This window comes from Sciurus carolinensis, chromosome 15, assembly GCF_902686445.1.
Source record: "Sciurus carolinensis chromosome 15, mSciCar1.2, whole genome shotgun sequence".
Lineage (NCBI taxonomy): Eukaryota > Metazoa > Chordata > Mammalia > Rodentia > Sciuridae > Sciurus > Sciurus carolinensis.
In genome coordinates, this window is record NC_062227.1 from 65,124,897 (window position 1) to 65,149,286 (window position 24,390).

Below are 24,390 nucleotides of genomic sequence, written 5' to 3' on the forward strand. Positions count from 1 at the left end.
TCTTTAAGTTAACTATAGGAACAAAAAGGCAGGAGTGGAGTCAGGGAGGGAAAATTTGGAAAGAGGTGCTCTCTCCTCACAGGGCGGGAGTTCATAAGAAAGACTAGAGGGGCATTTCAGTGCTAAGTGACATTGCAGCCACAGGAGGATAGACACAGGAACTTGCTCAGTCAGGCCTCAAGGTCCTGCCTTTCTCAGGAGCTTCCCTTGGCAACCGGAAAGGGCAAAGAAGCCAGCTGTCACCGAGCTTTTGAGGCAGAAGTGCTGGGAGGGAGGGGAGCAAGCTGAGCTCTCGGGAGGTTTGTGGACATCTTTGCCCACGTGGAGGACAAGTTCCTTTAACTGCTTCTGCAAGACTGGAGGAGAATGGATAGGGCAGGCCCTGTGTGTAGACCTTTGAGGGAAAAGTGCGGAATACTGCACGCAAGGGCCCTGGCTGGGTTTATTTCTGTATTTCCCAAGGTCATGCCTGATTAATGGCATTAACGAGCAGTTTTATGTTTATATTTGCAGAAGCAGTTTCAATATTCACATCTGTTATTCAAATCAGAAATATTGCTAACTGGGGAAGAAAACATTACCTTGGCCAAATATCAATTTGTAGATTCATAATCGATACCATCAGGACTAATGAAATCAGTATACATGTCTCTTCTGGATAATAGCAACTATATTTGCCAGTATCTTGTTAACAGGTGTACAGAATTAACCAAACGTGTATTCTGTTCTCACCTGCTTATAAACTCTGCTGTAGCAGTGTTACCCCGGAGTAGGCTGTTTAGAAAGGGAAGTTCTGCCTTGGGCCTGGCTGTGCCACCCAACCCCCACCAGTGTTGCAAGGGGAGAGGATCAAGGGGACTCTGGTGTTCCTGTGTGTCACCTTTCTTCCTGGTGGCTGAAAGTAACCTTGAGACCTATAAGGTGCTCTGGCCTATGGTTGAGAGTTACCCAGGGTTTGAATTTTTAAGAGATCACATAGCTTCTTTTATTATTGCTTGTTTTTCGTCAGAACTCTGTGTACTAAGTGTTCACATATGCATGCATGTGTATGTTTGTGAGTGTGTGTGTGGTTTTCTGAAATCGGGTATGTGCACATTTGGAGACCCAGTCCGTCCTCCTGTGCCTTCCTCTAGTGAAGGAGTAAACCAGGGATCCTTCATGGCTGCTCCAGAGGTGCAGGTGATTAGTAGTTGTTTTTTTTTAATTTTGCCATTGCTGGTTTAGGAACAGTGAAGAAGCCTGAGGCCGACCTGCATACCTGAACTGAGTGGGTGCTAGGAATGGAATCGCAGTGAGGAAGGATTTTTTTCTTTGATAAGCAGTTCAGATTGGAGCAGGATAGAAGCAGAAGGTCAGTGGGTCGAAGAACTATGCTGTGGAGGCCCTGAAACTCCTCCAGGTGGAAGAGATTGGGGACGGAGGCAGAGCTAAGGTTTTCATCATGGGTAGTGGGAGAAGCCAGATGTGATGTAGGCAGCCAAAAGCCCATCCTATGTGCTCCCTTGAGGAGGGGATGCCACAAGGAACAAATTAAATTTGAAACATTGCATAATATAAACATATGTTTTAAGAACATTTTATATTTGAAGGAAGGATAAGAAGGATATAAGAACATGCATTAGATCCATTAATCTGTTGAATTATTTCTTTAAAAAATTCAGTGGCATTAAAAAAAAAAAATCACAATGACCAGATTGTCTTGAAAATAGTAGCAGGAAGTCCCAAAAGAGAATGACAGATCTAGTGTGGTTACAGTTGTTTTATGGGACATTTGTAGAATACTGTCAAAATAGGCATTAGACTGATTTTTCTTTAAATAAGACTGTTATTATTTATTTTATTTAGTTTTATTGATTTGCATTAAGGGGAATGCTAGTTTCTTCATTTAAATGGGGCATCTCGTGTTTCATTGGCCAGGTTAACCTTTGTGTGTTCATTTTGGAGGCAGAGCTGGGGCTGATTTAGGCCCTTGTCTCCCCTGTGGGGATCATTGCAGTCAGGATGCAGTGGTTGGTTTATTCAGAGCCTTTTAACACTGACTTCTTTGGTTGGGAATCGGGAAGCCATCCTCTTTTATTACAAAGAAGAAACTTTTTTATTGAACAGTTTTTTATTGCAAAGGCTAAGAAGTATGATTAAGTAGTGAACAGGTTTTCCTCAATTTTTAACTTTTGGCTTCTGGCAATAAAGGTGAAATATCTTCCTATAATTTAAGAAACTTTGGTAGGAAAGGACGTGTTTTGCCTGTCAGTTACAGGACGGAATGAAGTGACCATGTGACAACCTTCAGTTCTCTTGATTTCCTTTTTTTGTAAATGGGCCTAGCATTTTTTTCCCCTGTAGATACTTTGAGTGTCTTTGCAGGGAAAGGACATTATACCTTAAGCACAATTGCTATTAGTGAATTATTAGTTATTGATATGGGGTTTGGTTTAGATTAAAACGCCATTGGTACCTTTGAAAGAAGGTGTATTTTGTAGGGTATAAATGAAGGGAAAGTCATTGTTAAAGTAAGCAAAACTTACTGTTGGAGAACCAAACCATCGGGGGAAAGGGAATCTAAAACAAGGGTGCTCTATATTATCTTTTAAAAGAGAAGACGTTTATTTTGGTAATGTTTTTGAGAAAAAGAATCTATTTTGAAGACGGTAGTACTGGGGGATTGGGTGGAAAAGAGGGAAACTTCCAGTCACAAGCGTTCTGTGTCCAGTGTAACTGAGAAATGCAGGGGAGTGGAGCGGCCCTCCCTCCAAGTGAGCACCGGTTCCCGCCTTGCAGAGCCTGGAAGGGGCGGTGGTGACAGGACAGTGCTCGTGGGTGTACAAGTGGAATGTGAAGCTGGAGAACAGGTGTTTATTACCTCCACTACAGAGCTCAGCAACAAGCCCACCTGCCACAGCGACCTCGTGACGGGCCTCCCATCAGCCACTCACTCATGATACCTCTTTAGCTTATGGTCAGGCTTCCTTCAGGGGAACAGGACAGCTGGTTCATATTTTTTAAGCCTCTAGTAATTCACTTTTACACTTTCAGAGTGCCTTACTGTTTTCCCCTGGGCTTCCCCACACCCTCCCCCAAAAAGGGAAGGTAAACCTTTGGTGGAGTAGAGAAATGGGGGCTGGCACACTCAGTCCCCAAGGAGAAGCGACTGCTGGAGCATCCTCCAAGTGTCTCCTTGACCTCTGGTCTTTGCAGGCTCAGCTTCCCACACCTAACCTTACTGGGTGGAAGGCAAAGGATGTGGTTGTATGGGGGCAACAAGCCAGTGCCGACTGCAAGGTCTAATGGTGCAGCCCCTGTGGTCCAACAGGAGTGGAAGGTGTTCAGAGGCGCATTTTAATCTTTCAAGTATTTATGCAAATACCCACCCACTGCACTGTCATCTGAACTGCCAGTCACTCAAATTTTGTGTCACGTGGTGACCTTTTGTCATTTCTTGTGGTGGTGTGTCCTGGTTCTTATGACCAGCAGGTATTTGAATTACTGAACTGACTGTGCTCTGGGAGGAACAGTGTGATGTCTTTTGCTTACCAAATCACAAAGACAGGGCTAGTGACAAAAGTGCCAGCAGCTGTAAGGATAGGCTAGGAGGACTTGGGCAGGGCCCAGCTACCACTGGGGATGTCTGGGATCTTTGTGAAGATCCACCTTCCAACCCTGGTACTGGGGCCGAGAGTGGGTTGTGATTCTTTATCATGAGTTTTCAAAAAATGGTGGCCTATAACCTAGAGCCACATGGTTGGTAAAGAAAAACCACAGGGATACTCTGCTTATGCAGCTTTATTGTGGCATTCAATTTACAATGGCAGTGTGAAAACGAAAGTGGTGGCATTCAAGATTATTCGTACATGGGTGGATTCTTGTGTGGATATAGTATCTGACAGATTTTTCATTCCCCACATTTTGCAGTTTAAATGTTCAATTTCATTTAAAAAAAATAATCACACTTTTCTCCTGGGTATGACTTCTCATGGATATTTTCACATCAATATCACTTTAGAAATGTTAATATTTTGTTTCCTAAGCATCTTTTATCTTGGTAGTGGTTTGAGGCTCAGGTATTTAATTTCCAGTCTGGTGGAGCAGGCAGAGAATAGTGACCAGTTTGCTTCAAAGCTAAGCAAACCACTGGGAGGAAATTATACCAAGATTTCCTCAGCTCTGTGTGACCGAGACATGTGCAAATGGAAGGTGATTTATATTTCAGGTGTTTATTTCATCCTCAGTGGGTTTTGCCAACCCAAGTCAAGTATTCCCAGAGCGAGTCGTGCATTTGTGGTTTATCAGTTTTCACAGGGATGCACATTCAGGATCAGATCCCTGACCCCAGTGTTGTTCCTTTCATCAGGAATGCTCCATCTTTTACGGATTGTACAAGAAAAAAAAAAAAGCATAAGTACTTCAGTAAAACGTGGAAGACAGCATCCCAGGGAGCCATTCCAACAGATTTAGTGGAGGAAAAGCACGGTGAATCCTGAGGCGCCGGGTGTGTGCTCACGGGGCTAGGCTCACTCTTCCTTTGCAGTCGCCTGTCAGTGGTAACTCTCCTCGCTTCTGACTTTGTCACTTGTTCAGTTCCTCCTTCTCTTCCCTCCCTTTTAATCTCTTCTCTTTCTCCCCACCCTCCCTTTCTCTTTTCCTTCCTTTCCTATCTTCCCCTCTTCTTTCTTCTTCCCTCTTCCCTTTCCTTCTCTTTCTGGCTACTTGCTCTTTCTGCAGAAAGAAGGACCAACTCCAAAGAGGTTCCACTACTTCTGAGGGTCTCAGAGTTCTAGGGGCAGAGCTGGGCCCACACCTGTTCTTCTGTTCTAAATCCAGCTTCTGGCCTTGACTTAGACCAGGTAATGATCTGGCATCGTTAGCGTCCTCAGGCAGCTCACAGGCCAGTAAGACAAGCTCACACGCACTGGAGGACGTGCCAGGAAATAATAGCATTGGACGATGAGTCCGTTGGGGTTCAGAGAGCAGGATGATCTCCCCTGAAGTGGAAATTGTACTTGATCCCCACTGTCACTTGGCCTCTGCAAGTGGGGTGAAGGGCCCCTTTAAAGACTATGAGCACTGCATGTGTTTCCCTTTCATCTTTAGTAATGGCTGTGACTATCCATTTTCCTAAACTCTGTCCTTCCATCCAGGAGTGCTTCTTTTATTTATTTATTTGCTAACACTGGGAATTGAACCCAGAGTCACTTAACCACTGAGCTACATCCCTAGTTCTTTTTATTTTGAGACAGAATCTCACTAAGTTGCTTGGGGCTTCACAAAGTTGCTGAGGCCAGTCTTGAACTTGGGTTCCTTTTGCCTCATCCTCTCTAGTCACTGGGTTTACAGGCGTGCACCACCATACCCAGCCAGGAGTGTTTCTATTTTAGCATAATAGGGAAAGTTAGGATTAAATAAATATGAATAGAATTGACTCATTAGGGATTTTTAAAAAAATCCCATGTGGAACTTAGTAGTGGATATCCTGTGGTGGGTTTGGGTGCCCATTTTTTTCTTCTGTGAATGAATATTGAAATTTATAATTAAAAAAATATTTCTAGTTGTATACGGACACAGTACCTTTATCTTATTTATTTATATGTGGTGCCAGGGATCGAACCCACTGCCTCACACATGCTAGGCAAGCACTCTACCACTGAGCTGTTTTTTTGATTTTAATCTATTTGCTATATTATAGTATCCCAAATCTGATGGTGACTATGATACTGATAATTTTGCTGTGGAATTAAATGCTTTCAAGTTCAAAATATGTTTGGAAGTCGGTCTGTATGGAAACAGTGATAAGTGACAGCTTTTTAGTTGCTATACCAAAACCTGCCTTTCTGAGCTATGCAGTGTTGGCTGACTTCCTTCTCATTAGATAGGAGTCACACTGGTGATATTGGAGAGCATTTTGGAGGGGTTACTTTTGAAGCTATAAAAAGTGGATTCGGTACATATTCTCTGTTACGCCAAGTGCATTGGCCAACTTGCGCTTCCTTGGTGATCCTCAGACATTGGTGTACACTCCGCAGCGAGACTGACTCATCAGTGCACATGTTAATTGCTGATGGAGTTCTTTTCTGTTCCTTTAACAGAACATCTGATCAAATTCATGACCATGGGGGATATGAAGACCCCAGACTTTGATGACCTCCTGGCAGCATTTGACATCCCAGATATGGTCGATCCCAAAGCAGCTATTGAGTCTGGACACGATGACCATGAGAGCCACATCAAGCAGAATGCCCACGGGGATGAGGACTCTCACACGCCCTCCTCTTCTGACGTGGGTGTCAGCGTGATCGTGAAGAACGTTCGCAACATCGACTCCTCGGAGGGCACCGAGAAGGACGGCCACAACCCCACAGGCAACGGCTTGCATAATGGGTTTCTCACTGCGTCCTCGCTTGACGGTTATGGTAAAGATGGAGCCAAGTCCTTGAAAGGAGACGCGCCTGTCTCAGAGGTGTCTCTGAAAGACTCCACGTTCAGCCAGTTCAGCCCCATCTCAAGTGCTGAAGAGTTCGATGACGATGAGAAAATAGAGGTGGACGACCCCCCTGATAAGGAGGACGTGCGCTCAGGCTTCCGACCGAATGTGCTGACGGGGTCCGTTCCCCCGCAGGACTACGATAAACTGAAGGTGCTTGCAGGGGAGAACCCCAGCAAAACGGGAATCTCCCCATCAGGCAGTGTAGATAAAAACAAAGTTAAGAGAGAAACAGAAGCCAATTCCATAAATCTGAGTGTTTATGAACCTTTTAAAGTCAGGAAAGTGGAGGACAAGTTGAAGGAGAACTCTGAAAAGGTGCTTGAGAACAGGGTCCTCGAGGGGAAGCTGAGCTCCGAGAAGAGCGAGGCGAGCCTCACTGGCCTCGCGCCCTCCAAGACCAAGTCGTCCTCCAAGCTGTCCTCCTGCATAGCCGCCATTGCAGCCCTGAGCGCCAAGAAGGCGGCCTCGGACTGCAGCAAGGAGCCTGTGGCCAACTCCAGGGAATCCTCTCCGTTACCAAAAGATGTTAATGACAGCCCGAGAGCCGCTGACAAGTCTCCCGAATCCCAGAGTCTCATCGATGGCACCAAGAAAGCCTCCCTAAAGCCACCGGACAGTCCCCGGAGTGTGTCCAGCGAGAACAGCAGCAAAGGCTCCCCGTCCTCTCCTGCAGGACCCACGCCAGCCATCCCCAAGGTTCGCATCAAAACCATCAAGACGTCTTCGGGCGAGATCAAGAGAACTGTGACGAGGGTGTTGCCCGAAGTGGATCTCGACTCCGTGAAGAAGCCTTCCGAGCAGACGGCGTCCGTCATGGCCTCTGTGACGTCCCTCCTCTCGTCTCCAGCATCGGCTGCTGTCCTTTCCTCTCCCCCCAGGGCGCCTCTCCAGTCAGCCGTTGTTACCAATGCAGTTTCCCCTGCAGAACTGACCCCCAAACAGGTCACCATCAAGCCTGTGGCCACTGCTTTTCTCCCTGTGTCTGCTGTCAAGACGGCAGGGTCCCAAGTCATCAATTTGAAGCTTGCTAATAACACAACGGTGAAAGCCACAGTCATATCTGCTGCCTCTGTTCAGAGCGCCAGCAGCGCCATCATTAAAGCCGCCAACGCCATCCAGCAGCAAACTGTTGTGGTGCCGGCGTCCAGCCTGGCCAATGCCAAACTCGTGCCAAAGACTGTGCACCTTGCCAACCTTAACCTTCTGCCTCAGGGTGCCCAGGCCACCTCTGAACTCCGCCAAGTGCTAACCAAACCTCAGCAACAAATAAAGCAGGCAATAATCAATGCAGCGGCCTCACAACCACCCAAAAAGGTGTCTCGGGTCCAGGTGGTGTCGTCCTTGCAGAGTTCTGTGGTGGAAGCTTTCAACAAGGTGCTGAGCAGTGTCAATCCAGTCCCAGTTTACATCCCAAACCTCAGTCCTCCCGCCAACGCAGGGATCACGTTACCGACGCGTGGGTACAAGTGCTTGGAGTGCGGGGACTCCTTCGCACTGGAAAAGAGCCTGACCCAGCACTACGACAGGCGTAGTGTGCGCATTGAAGTAACGTGCAACCATTGTACAAAGAACCTCGTTTTTTACAACAAATGCAGCCTCCTTTCCCATGCTCGTGGGCATAAGGAGAAAGGAGTGGTAATGCAGTGCTCCCACTTAATTTTAAAGCCAGTCCCAGCAGATCAAATGATAGTTTCTCCGTCTAGCAATACTTCCGCTTCATCTTCCACTCCGCAGAGCTCTGTGGGAGCTGGCACACACACTGTAACAAAAATCCAGTCTGGCATAACTGGGACAGTCATATCAGCTCCTTCAAGCACACCCATCACCCCAGCTATGCCCCTAGACGAAGACCCCTCCAAACTCTGTAGACACAGTCTCAAATGTTTGGAGTGTAACGAAGTCTTCCAGGACGAGACGTCGCTGGCCACACATTTCCAGCAGGCTGCAGATACGAGTGGACAAGTAGAGTATCATTTAAATTTTGGTGTTTCAGTGATGAGTCTGTAGCTGTGAGTGCTGGATAAGATGTCTTGATTTTAGGGGTGGCAGTGCAGTTATGGGGACGGGTGTGCGCGCGCATGTATGCAGGTAAGCACCGGAGAGCAGAAGGATTGTTTCTATTGAATGGAAGCAATGTTGTACCACAAAGATGGTTCTTTTAGCTAGAGAAAAAGTGTATGTGCTGGCTTAGTTATGGTAGTTAGGTTTAGGTAATTGGTCATTGGAGTATACGTTGGAGTCTGGATTTAGCTGTAAAATTACATTGTCATCCCATTGTGTTAAGTGGTCAAGTTGGGTGATGTCATCAGTTCCTGAGTTATTAGTGACAGTTTTGAAATTTAAAAATTACTTGTTATTATTTATAATACTGAAATGGTTTTCATAAACGTACAATGCATACCCACTTTTATGGCATGTCTACGTAAGATGGTTTGGCAGTGTGTTCTGTAATGTTCTTTACTGCAGTGAGTGGAAGCTACAAATGACAAAACCCATTTCTATGTAAACGGAATACCTTTGTGTGTGTTTGCAGCTTTTGTGTTTTTGTAGTGAAATATCTTTTATAATGGACGTCATCTTTTTATTTCTATCATTTACTTTTCTTCCTGAGACAACTTGTAGTTATATATTAAATGTTTAACAAATACACCTACTATTTGGAAATAATTGGACATGCTAAAATACTTTCCAGCTGGAGAAATAGATGGTATTGTCCGAATCAGCAAATGAGTGGAATTCGAAGTGGGAGGGGGCGCCAGTGTGAGCTAAGACTGCCTGTCTTTATGGAGATCCAGTGGACAGGTGGTCTTCCTTAGATTTCTTGTTCATCAGGAGGCAGGTGCTTGGTCAAGAAGTCTGGTAGTTTTGGTGATTGGCTCTTCAAGGGTAACAACTGGGTTGTTATTTGTAGGATTTAGAATTTGGGAACAAAAGATCAAGCATGCCTCAGTGTTTTTCCATGGGTTTTCAGTATAGTGGCAACAGAAGTGATGAGAGTTTTGACAGTGTTCTTGCAGGTTTGCATGTTGAATGTGGCCCTGGCTCCGACTGACGCGTGCTTTCAGAAGAGAAGCAGCTCTGTGGTCTGGAGCGATTGCTGTGACTTAGTGGGTCCTAGTGATGATGCTTGGGCTCTATCTGGATGCCCTCTTGTCTTGTCTCTTCATTAAAAGGGTAGTATTTCTTTTCATCTTAAAAGAATGCCGTAAAAGAAGAAAAAGAAAGCCTCAAAGCCATTTATTCCAGTGTTTGTCCCAGATCCAGCTTCTGGTTGGTGGGCTCCCTGCTGGCCTTGGAGGGTTCCCGCAGGTCCCTAGTTGCCAGGTCCAGTTTGGCGCTCCCCTCAGATGTGGCTGTCTATTCTGGGACCCCTCCTTCTCCAGGAACATTGAAGGACATGAACAAAGATGCAGACATCTTTCTTGTTCTCGTATTTCCCCGTTTCTGTTCTCTGTGGACTTCTTAGACTCAGCAGTAAGGTGGGCTCAAACGCATGTGGTCTTGCTCTGGAGGACGACGGCTATCTCTCGTGGTGGTTGCTTTGTTGTCACTTTTGTATTTTGCTGGGACACGTAAAACGTGTAGGTCAGCTATGTCACCTGGAATCCTAAGGAATGAGTACCTGCCTTACTCTGTTTTAGCTCTAAGGCTAGATATACATCAAGCAAACTTGGACCCTCATTCCATTTCCTTTCTCCATTTAGGCCTGCCTGAGTCACCCACCCAGCACCCCCAAGGGGAGGATTCAGTGAGCTTCGTGGGATTGCATAGCCAGGGCCTCAGGGCTGGAGACTGGAATGCCCCTTGTTACCTTCTCCTCCTGCCTGTTCCCCCGCAGCTCACTGCAGTCTTGACCCAGAAGACCCCTCCACAAGCTCTGTCCACCTCAGGTGTGGCCGTGGTTCTGTGTGAACCCCGGTGGGGACTCTGGTTCTGCCTCAGCAGCCAGCTGCTTCCCTTTCTGCACTCACAGTCAGACTTGCCTTGGAGGCCAGCTGGGTACGTGTGGCTGTCGTCCTAGCTTCGTCATGCGGGAATTAGGGCACTCCTCACCCTTGCTGCCACCCGGTGTGGCACTGGGTAAGCGTGATAGTGGGTGTGGAGCCGCAGTAAGACAGCAGGACCTAGTGAATGGGAGTGGTCTGCCTTCGGTCATCCAGTCTGCTCATCACATGGCCCTTGGCTAGTGTACAGTCTGTGAACTTAAACTCACTTGGGAAAAAGTCCTCCTATAAAAATATTTCCTGTCTGAGATTGGCACTTAGAACACTTTTGTCTTCTCACAAAATTTAGAAGTTGAGCCAGTGGCCTCCCCAGTACCCTAACCTTGGCCAACCCCTTCTTTGCTCTGTCGCCTCCTGTGTCCCTGAGTTTGAAATGTTACCTTCCATTTTCCTGTTGACCTCCCTGTTCTTGGTAACTCATGGGTGGTTGAGAGACAAAGGGCTCTTTACCCCACATTTGTGAGGACTTCCCCAAGGCCTCACTGCAGCCTTGCCCTTTGAGGTTGGGCCCCCAGGGAGCAAAACCTTGTTCCTATAACCCGTGGCTCTTGGGAGATCTGTCTTGGGTCCCTTCAGTCTGCACACTCGTCTCAGAGAACCATTCACAGTAGGTTCCTGAACTGACCTGGCCCCCTGTGATACAGTTCGGAGGGTAGGAATTGGCTGACCTTGGGTGGTGGCTAGACCAGCAGGATCACCACAGGCCTGGAGAAAAGCGGACTAGTGCGGTGGCAGTAGTGTGGGATCTTTCTTCCTTTTCTTTTTATTCCGAGATATTTTAGATTTGTGGAAGCATTAATCCAGAGAGGTCCTATGCACCCTTCATCCGGCTCCCCCGATGGTAAGAGTTCATAGAACTCTAGAACAGTCTCACATCAGGATGTGGATGCCAGTGAGTCAAGAAAAGGAACAGTTCACCATCAGAGTCGCTCCTGTTGTCGCCCCACCCGTAACCCCGGTGATCGCCATTTGTTTCATTTCAGGAATGCCATAGATGGAACCGCATGGTATATAACCCTTTTTTTCCCTCACATAATCCCCTGGAGATGCATTCAGGTTGTTGCCTATATATGTACAGATGCTCCTTGACTTATGATGGGGTTATGTTCTCCATAAACCTATCATAGGTTGAAAATATCACAAAAGTAAAAAATGCACAGAATACTCCTAACTTACCCAACGTCCTAGCTTAGCAGCAGGGCACTGTAGAGTGTTGTGTCCTTTTGTGATCACATGGCTAACAGGTAGCTGTGACTCGCTGGCCGCCACTGCCAGCATTTTGAGAGAATATCAGACTATATATATTGCTAACTTGGGAAAAGATAAAAAGATTCAAAACTTCCAGGTGTGGTTTCAGTGAATGTGCATCACTTTTGGACATCAAAAATTATAGGTCAGGGGTGGGGTTGTGACTCAATGGTAGAGCACTTGTCTAGCATGTGTGAGGCACTGGGTTTGATCCTCAGCACCACCTCTAAACAAATAAAGGTCCATCGACAACTATAAAAAACATTTAAAAAAATCGCATGTCAAACCATTTCAAGTTGGGGACCCTCTGTCATTTTTTGCTCTTTATTGCTGCATGGTATTGCATCATGTGGTTGTACCAGTTTGTTTACAATCAGACACTCTTTGAAAGACATCTGCATTGTTTCCAGTTTGGGACTCTTATGAACACAGCTGCTCTGAACATTTCAGGTTTTTGTGTGAATGTAGCTTTTATTTCTCCAGGGTAAATGCCCAGGAGTGTAATTGCTGGACTGTATGGTATTGGCATGTTAGGTTCTTAAGAAACTAATTTCCAGAGTGGCTGTTCCCATACACTGTGTGAGTCATCCCATTCTCTGCATCTTTGCCAGCATTTGATAGGGTACCATTTTTAATTTTATTGTAGCTTATCTGATAGGTATGTAGTGTTATTTCATTGTGGTTTTGTTTCCCCGTTGACTAATGATGGTGAATGTCTTTTTATGGGTTTGCTCTCTATATACCCTGTTAGGTGAAGTCTCTTCCTATCTTTTGCCCCTTTTCTAATTAGATTTTTTTTTTTAAAACCACTGAGGTCATGAGCTCTTGATATCAGTGCAGATACGAGCCGTTTGTTGGGTATGTAGTTGCAGGTCTTTTCTCCAGGTGGCAGCTTATCTCCTTGTCCTCCTAACAAGTCCCTGGCCAAGCAAAAAAAAAAAGTAAACTATAATGAGGCCCAATTTGTCAATTTTCTTTTTTATGGCTTGTGCTCTTGGTGTCCAGAACTTTCTGCCTAGTCCTAGATCCTGAAGAATTTCTCCTGGATTTCTGAAGGATTTTAGTTTTGTGTTTTACGTTAAGCCTGTGAGCTGCTTGGAGTTAATTTTTGCATAAGATATAGACTTGGTGAGTTTCTTTTTCTGCTCTTGTGTGTCCACTTTCTCAAACACCACTTACGGAAAAGGCTCTCTCTTCCAGTGAACTGTCTGTGTGCCTTTGTCAGGTGCCGGGGGTCAGTTGGGTGTGCTTGTGTGGGGGCCACCTCTGGCTTTTTTGTTCTGCCCAAACCCACCTGTGCCCTCCAGCACTGCACCAACCTTGAGCACCGTAACCATGTAGTATATTCACACCCAGCAGACCTTGTTCTTTCTCAGAATCATTTCAGCTGTTCCCGTTCTTTTGCCTTTCCATATAAGTTTTAGAATAATCTTGTCTGTCTTCAGAAATCTTGCTGATATTTAGACAGGACTTGCATTAAACTTATATGTCAATTTGGGAGAGAAACAGCCTTCACTGTATTGACTTTTAAGTCTGTGAACTCAGGCTCTCCATTTTAAAGCTCTTCTTTGGTTTATTTTGGTTATATAAGTTCTGTTCATGTTTTGTTGATTTACTTTTCCTTCTTTCCTTCCCTGTCTTTTTTTTGGGATGCTGGGGATAGAACCCAGAGTCTTATGCATGCCTGGCATGCACTCTGCTACTGAGCTACATGTACCAGGCCAAACTTCTTTTTTTGGAAGCAATGTAAATGGTATTTTATTTTCGGTGTAAACATATTCATTAATGACATATAGAAATACTATCAGGTTTGGTATATTTATTGTGTATCCTGTGATTCTTTTAAACTTATTTATTAGTTTCTGAATATTTTAGGTGTAAATTATATTGATTTTTCAGATATTGAAACAGCCTTGCATCCTGGAATGAATCCCACTTGATCAGGCTACATAATTATTTTTCTATATTGTGAATTATATTTGCTAAGATTTTGTTACAGTTTTGTTTTTGTTTTTTGATAGAACTGGGGTTTGAGCCTGGGAGAGCTCTATCAATGAGCTACATCCCCAGGACCCCCTGATTGAAAAACAAAAATTTATTTTGAAACAGGGTCTTACTAAGTTCCATAGGCTAACCTTGAATTTGTGATCCTCCTGCCTCAGCCTCCTGAGTAGCTGGAATTACAGACATGCACTGCACCTGGCATTGCCAAGGGGCATCTATGTTCATGAGTGCTTCTTTTTTTCTTCTCTCCTTGTTGGGTTTGGGGTAGTTTGATACTAGCTTATATAATGAATTGAGAATGTTCCTTCCTTTTCTGTTTTCTGGATGAGAGTATGTATAATTCAATGTTTGGTGAATTCTCCAGTGAAATTATTTGGGCCCAGAGATCTCTTTGGGGGCATTTTATTTTTCATACTCCCTATGCTGGGGGAGGCTCATTATCAAGGCCCCTTCTGTCTGCCACTCTGACACCATCTGGGCAGGGCTGTTGGGACACCTCCTTGCTTTCTCAGGAGGGTGGAGTCTGGCATGGGTTGGTGGGGCGGCTGGTTTCTGTGGGGTTTGGCTGGAGTGGAGCGTAGTTATCTGAACATTTCCTGTTTCCCGAGGCTGCCCTTTCCTGTTCCTTTGGCAGCAGAGAGCAGGCTGTTGGTGGGGTTTTTGTCTCTGCCCGTTGGCATTTCTGGGCTGCCAGCTTCTTGAGCTCTAGTCTGGATGTGCAAGGCTGGAAGAAATGGGGGAGCCCCAGCCTCGCACTCCCTCATCCTGGGGCCCATTACCGGCCTGCCTTCTTGCTCCCTGCGCTCAGGGTCCTTTTGTGAGTGTTACTTGTAACGCTCAGGGTTTCTAGTAGTACTCATGGGAAGGGTAGGGAAAGGTGCTTTCATTCCCTTTCCTGGAAGTACAAGTTCCACGCCACTTTTTTAGAGGTGCTAGTGTAGCTTTCCAGTCTTTAGGGAGAAATTCTAACCACCTTGCCTCTGCCTAGGGCTTTTAGGCAGGAATTCTCGCCTGGTTTTTGGAGTTAGGCTTCCTTCCTGTTCTGTCCGCCTCTCTGGGATTTCTCTGAATTGCAGTTGTCTGAATTGCCCAGTGTCAGCCTCCTTATCCTCATCCCCAGCTGTGAAAGCAGTCAGGAAGGAGGATCGCCCCTCTTCCCTACTCTGGTGAGCTCAGTCCCAGGTGTTTCTCCTAATGGCAGCCTTTTCTTGGGTTAGCTCAAGGCCCATCTTTTTCTGGTTCTGGGGTGGATCCAGGGCCTGTTGCTTGCAGGCAAGCAAGTGCTCTCCACCAGGCTCCATCCCTGCACGCTGCTCTTCTTTTTATCTTTGATTCTCTCTTTCTTCTGTTTTGTCATGTGTCCTGTTTCCGCTGTGCTTCTCTAAACCCGGTGAACCTGGTGAGGGCTCCCATCCTGTGAACGTGGGCTGTTTCTGCTGGTCCATCTCCCCCCACCGCCTCCCTTGCCTGGGTGATCAGCCTTCCAAGGGCATGCCCATCTGTCACGCCTGAAGGGAGATTTGGTGGCATTTGCTGAGCTCTGCTTTGCCGGCTGCTGTCTTCCCCCACCGTTCTGTGGCTGATCTGTACAGCAGTAGCAATGCCTAGAGCATCAGGGGCGCCTCCTCGGGAGCTGGCTCTGCTCAGCTGCACCCTGGTGCAGTCTCGGGGAGGACTGGGCTGACATACAGGGTGGCCTGGGCCCTCTTTGCTGACGTTCCCCACGCCTCTATCTGAGTCTTGGAGTTTTATCATACATGGCAGGTGATGTGGTCCAGGCACCTAAAGCATGCACAGACGGAGGTTAGACTGGCCTGCCCACGTGCACTTTCCCTACAGAGGAGGTGGTGGCAGCTGAGGGGTGGGTCCCAGGCCCTTCAGAGCAGTGAAAGGGGAGCTCAGGGGCAGTTGACTTTTTCACATCAGTAAATCTGGCCCCATTGTGGATTCCTGCTGTGACCTGTGTGATTTATAATCTTTTTTGCGGGGCACCTTGAGAGAGTGTGCAGCTGGCTAAGGCTGGAGGGGCCTGCGCCTCTCCCTGAGTTACTCAGGAGCTGATGGCTCTAGATTTCTATAACTTTAATAATTGATATTTAAACATTGGTTTGTCGTTGCTTCATCTCTTAGTAAAACCGTGATTGAATTTAGCCAAGTACAGACTGGAAATGGATGCTGTACCCTGTTATTTGTTAAAATCTATTTTCTTTCTATGGAATCTACATTAGCCACATGTGATAGGTCCTTTGGTCTACTCTTTATTTTACAATTGGAAAAACAAATGTCCACTTAGTGGCAGAACCAGGATTCAGAGCAAGCTTTCTTTACTGCTGTTTCTTTATCTTCCCACGTCACGCAGATTTCTTAGGATATAGAACCATAGAATTTTAGAGCTGGTAGGAGCTCAGGAATTGCATGAGAACAGACCTTGGGGTTCCACCATATTGGCTTCAAGAGTGCCGATAAAGGTTACGTATCCACAGTGGTCCTCATTTTCAGATTGCTGATTCATTTTAGTTTCAGGTGTCATTAACACATCAGAGCAAATATTAAATTCTTTTGAACAGTCCCTGCCAGTTCTTCTTTCTAGATGTACTCTGCTTAGGCAGTATTCTTTGAAAACTGGACCCCCTGCTCCTCCTTGATGATATTATGAGCTAAAGACTCTTGACTCTTGGTGTTGGATCCTGCTTTCTGAAGTACTGGAATTTTATTTTGTTCTGACTAGTTCTGTCCCGGTTTGTATTTTAGTGTTACCAGCCCAGTGTACCTAGGTCCTCCAGTGATGATCATCTTAGTCACATGCGTCAACCATACAGTTTTCTGTAAATTTGCTTGTTTAACAGTGAACTCTTGTTAGGGATTTTGATTGTGACCAATGACTTGAGGTCAAAACTACCACTAGCTAGTTTTGGGAACAAAGGGTATATGCAGCATTATTCCCACTTGAGATCCGAAATAAAATGTTTTCTTTGTGTTCTTTTTGTGAATTTGGATGAAATCGAAAGCCAGAAAGCAAACTGGTATGCTTTATTATTACTATTTTTTGGTAATTATATTGTAGACAGAGATCATGAAACTGTTGCTAATGAGGCGACAGTAATTTACTTGGCATCTGTCTGACTGCTGAGCTGGCAGTGTTGGGCCTTTGGATCCAGTGTTTCATGCTGTTGCAGGCACTGGTCCATTTGAAGTTGAGCGTAAATATTAGATATGTTTGCTCATGTTTCTCCAGCCTTTCTCACCCTCGCTTTGTACCTTTCTGAGGCTGTTTTTCTGCTTGAAGTATGAATTGAAACATGTAGACTTATTTTCCTTGTTACTCAGACATTTCCTCACTTACGGGAAGAGAGTGCTGAGCTCCACTTTCTGACTCCTTGCAAGCCATCATGGCTCCTTTCCCTTCCCCCAGCCTGTATTTACTAACCGGTGATCAGTTTCAGTGCCACAACTGGGCTGAAAGTGCTTAGCAGAGTAATTGTAAAGCACGGGGTGTGATTACTTTTCAGGCTTGTCTTCGTATAGCTTTCTAGTACTGTGTGATGCTATTGAAAAGTAATATCTGCTTTTAATAGTTCCCCGAGCAAATGAAGCTGCCCCAAGTAGAAATTAGCTGTTTGTTACCTAGATATTGAAAACATCCATTTTCTGATAGCATAAATTGGATGTCAGGAGACACATGAAACCACTCGAGTGCATTTTATCATGCTTTCTTCTCTTTAAGACAGCTACTGTCAGATGAACTGCTTTCTTCTAGTAAGTAGTCTCAATTTGTGCAATGAAGAGTTAGAATTTTCAGGTATATTTTAGTTTCCTTGATTAAAAACAAAAACAAAAACAAAAACAAAAAAAAAAGAAAGGGAAAGCCAAATTCTTGTAGCCTACGGAGAAATCCTTGTCTGTTCCCCTGCTCAAATGCATTCCCTAAATCTAGAGATTGCATTTTTGTTATGAATTCAGAGCTTTCCAGAAAAGCCAGTGGAATATGCCCCCTTTGTGCTGTGAAAACCCATCACCACTGTCCCGGGGAGCTGGATGACATGTTTTCTGTAACAGGTACAGTTACATAACTGGAGGGAGGACAGATAAGTGAACGATATACCAGTTTGAAAGTACTGGTACTGAGCGAGCGTGGAGGAGGAAAGTGTCTACAACCAACACCCCTCCCTTTTCTTGAAGTGGAACGCAGGAGTAGATGCAGTGTATGCACAAGAATGCACACATGTCTGTGAGGAGCACAGGTAAGGTCTCTGAGTCCCAGCGCCATTCCCAGATGCCCACATGCACCATTTCAGCCAGTGCAGAAAGTGAAAGGAAGCACTTTGATTTGAGGCTGTAGTCGTCCTGGCTCCCTTTCTCCCAGTCCTTCTTACCGTGTGAGTGAAGAGCCTCAGCGGGTACATGGACGAGTGCAGGTTCCTGCAGCGCGGGAGGCAGGACAGTGACAGGACAGTGACTAGTGACGGTGGAGAAGCACTTCAGCGGTGCACTGTGCATTTTGTGTTGTGCGGGGTAACCAATTGAATCATATCCCGGTGAAAGGTTTTTTCAGCTTTTAGGAAATACACCTTCTTCCCTTTCAGGTGTTATTTTTTTCCTATTATAAAAATTACATTACTTTCGTAACAGAGTCTGTGGGGGAGGGGATCTGATTTCTAACCCTCATATAACGTGGTCATCCTTGGCATTCAGTGTATTTGCTAATAGTTTTTAAATCCTGTGCATTTTTGTTGTTCATTCCCTGTGACCTCCTCCTGCCCCTCTGTCAAGATGCCTCTGGATTGAGAAGAGCCTGGTTCAAATGCTGGTTCTTGCACTTAAAGCTGGGGGCCTCCGGAGAGTTTCTTAACTTTGCTAGCCTCCTTTCTTCACCTGTAAAATGGAAATGTTATCTACTTCACAGATTTTTCTGAGAAATAAATGAGATGGTGTATTTAAACTTATTTATGTACCCAGTTCACCACTTGGCTTATGGTGAAATGGGGCAGTCTATATTTATATATTATATATACACACATTCATATAATGTATGTGTATGTATATATGCATAAATGTGTATATGTGTAGATATATAATGTCTTTTGACTTCTTTTAGTACTGAAAATCTGAATTTTATTCCCAAGTAAGTTAAGACATTTTAAGATGCCTGTGAAAAGCTATTCATCGTAATTGGGTGCCTGGGATCAATGACTATGTGGAGGTAGATAGAAAACTTTAGTTCAAAGAAACAAATGATTACTGGTGATAATGTAGACGTTAACAGAATGTTGTAATTAATGAATCTGTTGATTGGTTTTCCTTGTGGCTTGTTTAACCTTTGAAATATGTTATTAGAAAAGGAATGCTATTTTTAAATGACACTAACCTCATCAAAGCTGCCTGTAATGTTCTTATTTTATGATTATAATAAACATTTTATGGGATAAAATTTGTACTTTAGTCCTTTCAGGAGAAAACCAAGAGAATTTTCAAGTGAGTTTTCTATTTTTCTTGGTCTAAGTCACTGTAGTTTAAACCTTAAGTTTTAAGTTGGGCTTGCTTCGAAAACTAGAAGGATATAAGCGTTTTTTTGGGGGTGGTTTGGGGGAGAGGTTTACTGGGAATTGAACCCAGAGCATCAAAAAAGTCTTTTAAAAATTTCTAGCTCTGTTGTCAATATAAGGGGTTTTAAATCTTAGAAAAAATCTATAAATTTTGAGACTTTGACTTTAATTAGAGTTGTGTATTTTAGAAGATAGTAGGTACTTGTTTTTGCATGAATGTTTAAAAAGAATTCAAACACATTTTATCTCATATGCTATGTTGAGTATATTTTCAGGGTGGAAGTAATAAGTCTTCAGTTTACATTTTAAGTTTTTGGTTTTGTGTTTTAAAAATAGACTGTGTTTGGTACTTACATGTAAAGGGAAGTAAAATAGTGATTTTGGTTTTTCGTGGATAGTTAATGATACAGAACCTTTTTCAAAGAGGATTTCAGTTTTCATTTTGTATGTAATCAGATCTTAAGCTCTATAAAATTTAAATTTAATCTCTAAACTCATGTATCTGAGCTAGAGTTCATTAATTTTAATTATAAATCATATTATGGCCAGTTCATCCATGTAAGACCAATTTAAGTGCAAAGAGAAAACTAATGGCCATCCTTTTGCATTCCTGTATTTCAGATTTTAAATAACTGAAGTGACGGGGAGAAAAAAAGAAACTGGATTAGCCTCTGTTTAATTTTTGTAATTTTGAAGAAAGTTTATGAACTGTGGAAACTGTGACTGCCATCAAGATAATATACCCATGAACTTACTATCTTACCTGAAAAGTTGAATTGCTAACGTAATTCACAAGAATAGCTTTCCTAATATCTTTTCTTCGCCTTAAAGAAAATTTAAAAATAATAAAATTGGAACTATTTAAAGCTGGTGTTCTCTTTAACTCATATTTTGAGACAAATCTGTCTACATAGTAGAGATTATTTTTGTTTTACAGAGTAAAGAATTTTCCATTGAACATGTAATTTTCAAGTTTTGCATTTCCCTTGGGCTTAGAATCAATTACTGTAGCGTTTGAAATTAGAGAAGTATAATTACTGTGAGGTTTAACCAAGGTTCTTTGCCTATTAGAAAAAACTTAGCAGGACCAACCCTGTTTCCCCCTTTGGTTTATTTAGAAGACTTGCACTATCTGCCAGATGCTGCTTCCTAACCAGTGCAGTTACGCATCCCACCAGAGAATCCATCAGCACAAATCTCCCTACACCTGCCCTGAGTGTGGGGCCATCTGCAGGTCGGTGCACTTCCAGACCCACGTCACCAAGAACTGTCTGCACTACACTCGGAGAGTTGGTTTTCGGTTAGTATAACATTCACTTATGTGCAAGTTCAGCTCGTTCACTTATAACTACACTGCTGTTGGAGTGGTCTGAGCTCACAGTTCTCAAGGTGGTACAGTGATACCTCAATTAACAGGTCCTCTAGGAACTTAGTTGGTTTGTAGTAGAGTTGATCTGTTTAAATCCTTTTAATGTAACATTGGCCCTGCTGCTCCGCACAAAGCTGAGGAAGTAGGCCCATCGTTGTAGCCAAAGTGCACATGTGTGGAGGTTTGGCTTTGATTGACTGACCTTAGCCTTTTCTTTCTGCACCCTTTAAACCTACTTTTTTTTTGTCACATTCCCCGCATTTTAACCCGTGCAAGAATATCATGCATGTATGCACCTCTCAACACTTCTGCTTTGCTAGTGAAGATAGAAGTGGTGTGGTGGTTGGTTACTTTATCCCTGCGGAAGGATCTAGTGTATGTGCTTTTCTAACATCACTCTTTTTGGAAGAGACTTCCACTTCAAATAACCTTCTCTTCTCCTCCTTGTACCCAAGTACGTCCAGGTTTTTCATTTGTCTCTTCTGTATACCTTAATTATGGTCCCTTTCACTGTCCCTGAAGATTCGTGGATGTGTATTTTACAACATCTGCCAAATTCAAGGCTAGTGTAGCTAGTGTTGAGAGATGAGGTACTGGACTTTATGCTGTACTTTATGACCTTCTAAAATGCATTCATGTGCCACTTTTATTTTGATTTGATTAAAATCCCCCAGGAGAACTTGTCATTGATAACAGTGTCTTTGTTAATAGAGGTATTACTGTATTATATGTTTATCTTAACATTGGTTATTTGGTAGCTTTAATAACGGAATGTTAACAGGCAGTAGGGTTTTTTTAGTTGTAATCCAGTTGCATTTTATAAAAACAAGATCTGGTTGGTATGATTTGATGATTTTATTTCATTTAAACTTAAGTTATGGTATCATTTATTCCTGGGTGGCTCTCCCCATTTTCCTAACACTAAAATATGAGACTGACCTTCTATTTTCAGCCCATGCCTCCAAATTTTAATGCACAAATGTTTTATTGATTGGATCTATTCTGTTAGAAAATTTTTGGTTTAGAAATCAAGAAACCAGGGATTTTTGTATTAGTTTTGTCCATAACTGATTGTATAGAAATTCATGTATTTTCTCTGCTGCAGAGAATAAACTTGGTGGAATGCCTGCCTTTAGTGGCTCCCCTGGGATTTTACAGAGCTAAACAAGATAATCGGGTACCTTGGATCCACAAAGGCCAAGCAGGCAAATCCTTTGGTTCTTCCTGCCACGTTTCAGAACTCTTAGAAGCTCCCTCCTAAGGATCCTGAGTGTAACAGTAGAAAGCCTCTCTGCCGATTCCGCAAGTGCTGTTGCTTCTCTTGCTCTCAAGCCAGGCTCCCCTCAGACTCCTACCTTGTTCTTCTGATATAATGAAAGCACATCTTGGTGGAGTGAATGAGAAAGTAGCCGTTTCTGGTACCTTCTATAGGTTAAAATACCTCTCGCGCAGCCTGAAAGCAGTCACTTGTCTTGGAAGATGAGACACTGTGCTTTGCTTTTGCCCCATCTACAGAGTTGCTTAAATGTGGTGCTTTGAATTACAGATTTCCAAATTTTACTAGAAGTTTTGTGTTAAGTATAGATTATCTTTCCTCTACCCCTGAACTCGAGGATCTGTGACCTGTAAAAATATACTGTTTATTATGAAGTTTAATTAGTTTTTTTCTTCTTTAGAAGACAAATAAAGATTTTTAACTGTCACTTCTTTTCCTGCTGTTGTAAATAATGGTCCATTCTGATATTTGACTGGGGCTTGGCCCTCCAGTGCTTCTCTCTCCCACAGGGCTCCATGGTTAATCATTTTCAGTCTGTTATTCTATAGCCAGAGAAGTCTCAGTGGTTCCCATGACTGCCTTTGTTTTGTTTTGTTTTGTTTTGTCCCCCCCACCCCATGTAGGTGCACCCTCCCCCATTGTTCATTCTGCATCTCCTGAATACTGAGGGGTCAGTGACCCCAACTCCTGGTTAACTTGACAAATATTGATAAAAATCAAGTATTGTTCTGAATTTTCTTGCCTCTGTGGTACACATGTTCTAATCTAATAAGAGGATTATTAATTATGGGATTACATACTTCACCATAAACATTTTAAAAATATTCAAAAAATAAAGAACATTGAGTAGTAGTACCCAGAATATAAAGCACTCGGTATACTACATATTTCTCAATATACAGGATTTTTAGTAGCATTGGAAGACTGGGAGCTCTTTAACTTCTGTTTCTTTGTGCCTCTCATTTGCATTCCCTGATGATTTCTGTTGCCTTAAACCTCTCTGTCCCCTCAGGGCAGATGCTTTACAGTGTTGTCCTTTCTTAGAACTTTATTAAACATTCCCTGCTTTCTTTTCTCAATTTAAGGAGGGCTTTCTCTTGACCCCCATCGTGCTTTTTGGAGGAGTCATTGCCACTTCCTTCTGCCTCAAAAAATGCCACCTGTAGTTTAGACACTTTAACTTCTTTGTTCTTTGTATAGATTGAATCTTCTAGTCACAGTGATTTCGTGGGATTAAGCTTTTATTCTGCTCCTTTTTGTCCTTCCTTGGTATTTTGCACTTTGAATACCACCTTCCTGCATTTGATGGGAAGATCTTTATTTGTGGTTCATGGCATGGTGTATCCTGGGTTTTCGTTAGTAACCCATCTTCTTGTTTGACGTGGTTCCCCCTTTTCCTTGAGATCATAGACTTATAGGGTGGGGAAGGGCTAACACTGCTCTCTTCCAATGTTTGCCATTTTACACATGAGTAACTGGCTCACAGAGCAACATTAACCTGTTCACAAGAACACAGTCAGTTAACCCAGAAGAATTTCAGTATGCTTGTGTGACTCCTCTTTTGCTTGAGATTACAGTTCCAGTAGATAGCATAGTGAAGCTTTCCTTCTATTTTCCTGTTGTTATCTGAGTTTTTGGTGCTTGTGTTGCTGAACATTATGCCTTAAGACATTGAAAATGCTAATGTGTTAATTGCAACTTAAAACTGCTTGCAAATTCAATATGGCATGATTTATTGAACACATATAATTCACAACATGCCACTTACGTGTGACTTTAGAAGCATCTTTCTATGATTTGGAAGGGAACTTCTAGAATAGAGATGTCTTAGGTTGCTAGAAGTCCCTGGGCACTGATTCTGGGATGGTGGGCCCTATCTGAGCCTTCCTCCCCCAGGTGACTCACGTACACATGTCCAGGAACACGTGTTCAGTTGCACTTGAGGTATATCTTTGGAGATTCCTAAGGGTCTACAGCGAGACCACTCTTAACTGATTTCCAGTTATGAACAAAGAAGACTCTGCCATCATATAGGAGGAGTCGTAAGTGTTGTTGAGAGTCCTTGTATGAAAAAGATGAGGTAAGGGAGAAACGTTTCTTAATTTTATAGTTTGTTTCTGTGGGGTTAGATTGAGTTACTTGTCAAATTATTTAGAAATTCAAGAAGTAAAGCCAGGCATGGTGTGGCACGCCTGTAATCCTAGCTCCTTTGGGAGGCTGAGGTGGGAGGATTGCAAGTTCAAAGGCTGCCTGGGCAATTTAGGGGAGACACTGTCTCAAAATAAAAAGGGCTGGGGGATGTAGCTCTGGTAGAGTGCCCCTGGGTTCAATTCCCACTACAGCAAAAAAGAGAAAAAAAGAGGAGGAAAAGAAGAAAATGGGCGGGGGAAAAGAAATTAAGAAAAATGAGATTAGCTAGGAGGGAATTTTTTAAAGAGATGCTGATTTTTGAGAAGCTTATAATTCAT

At 43.6% G+C, this 24,390-nt stretch overlaps 1 protein-coding gene across 11 annotated transcripts in view; it reads left to right on the forward strand.

Annotated features, from left to right (window-relative positions):
- Positions 1–24,390, forward strand: part of Znf532 (zinc finger protein 532) — a 109,509-nt gene that overhangs the window by 40,077 nt on the left and 45,042 nt on the right. For 8 of the 11 annotated variants that reach the window (XM_047525903.1, XM_047525904.1, XM_047525907.1 and 5 more), the window contains 2 exons: positions 6,081–8,440; positions 20,396–20,577. In XM_047525903.1, the coding sequence (XP_047381859.1) occupies positions 6,098–8,440; positions 20,396–20,577 (2,525 nt within the window). In that variant the 5' untranslated portion in view covers positions 6,081–6,097. Of the gene's footprint in view, positions 1–4,406; positions 4,487–4,719; positions 4,842–6,080; positions 8,441–20,395; positions 20,578–24,390 lie in introns of those variants that run through there. The other 3 variants (XM_047525908.1, XM_047525913.1, XM_047525914.1) reach the window with 3 other exon arrangements.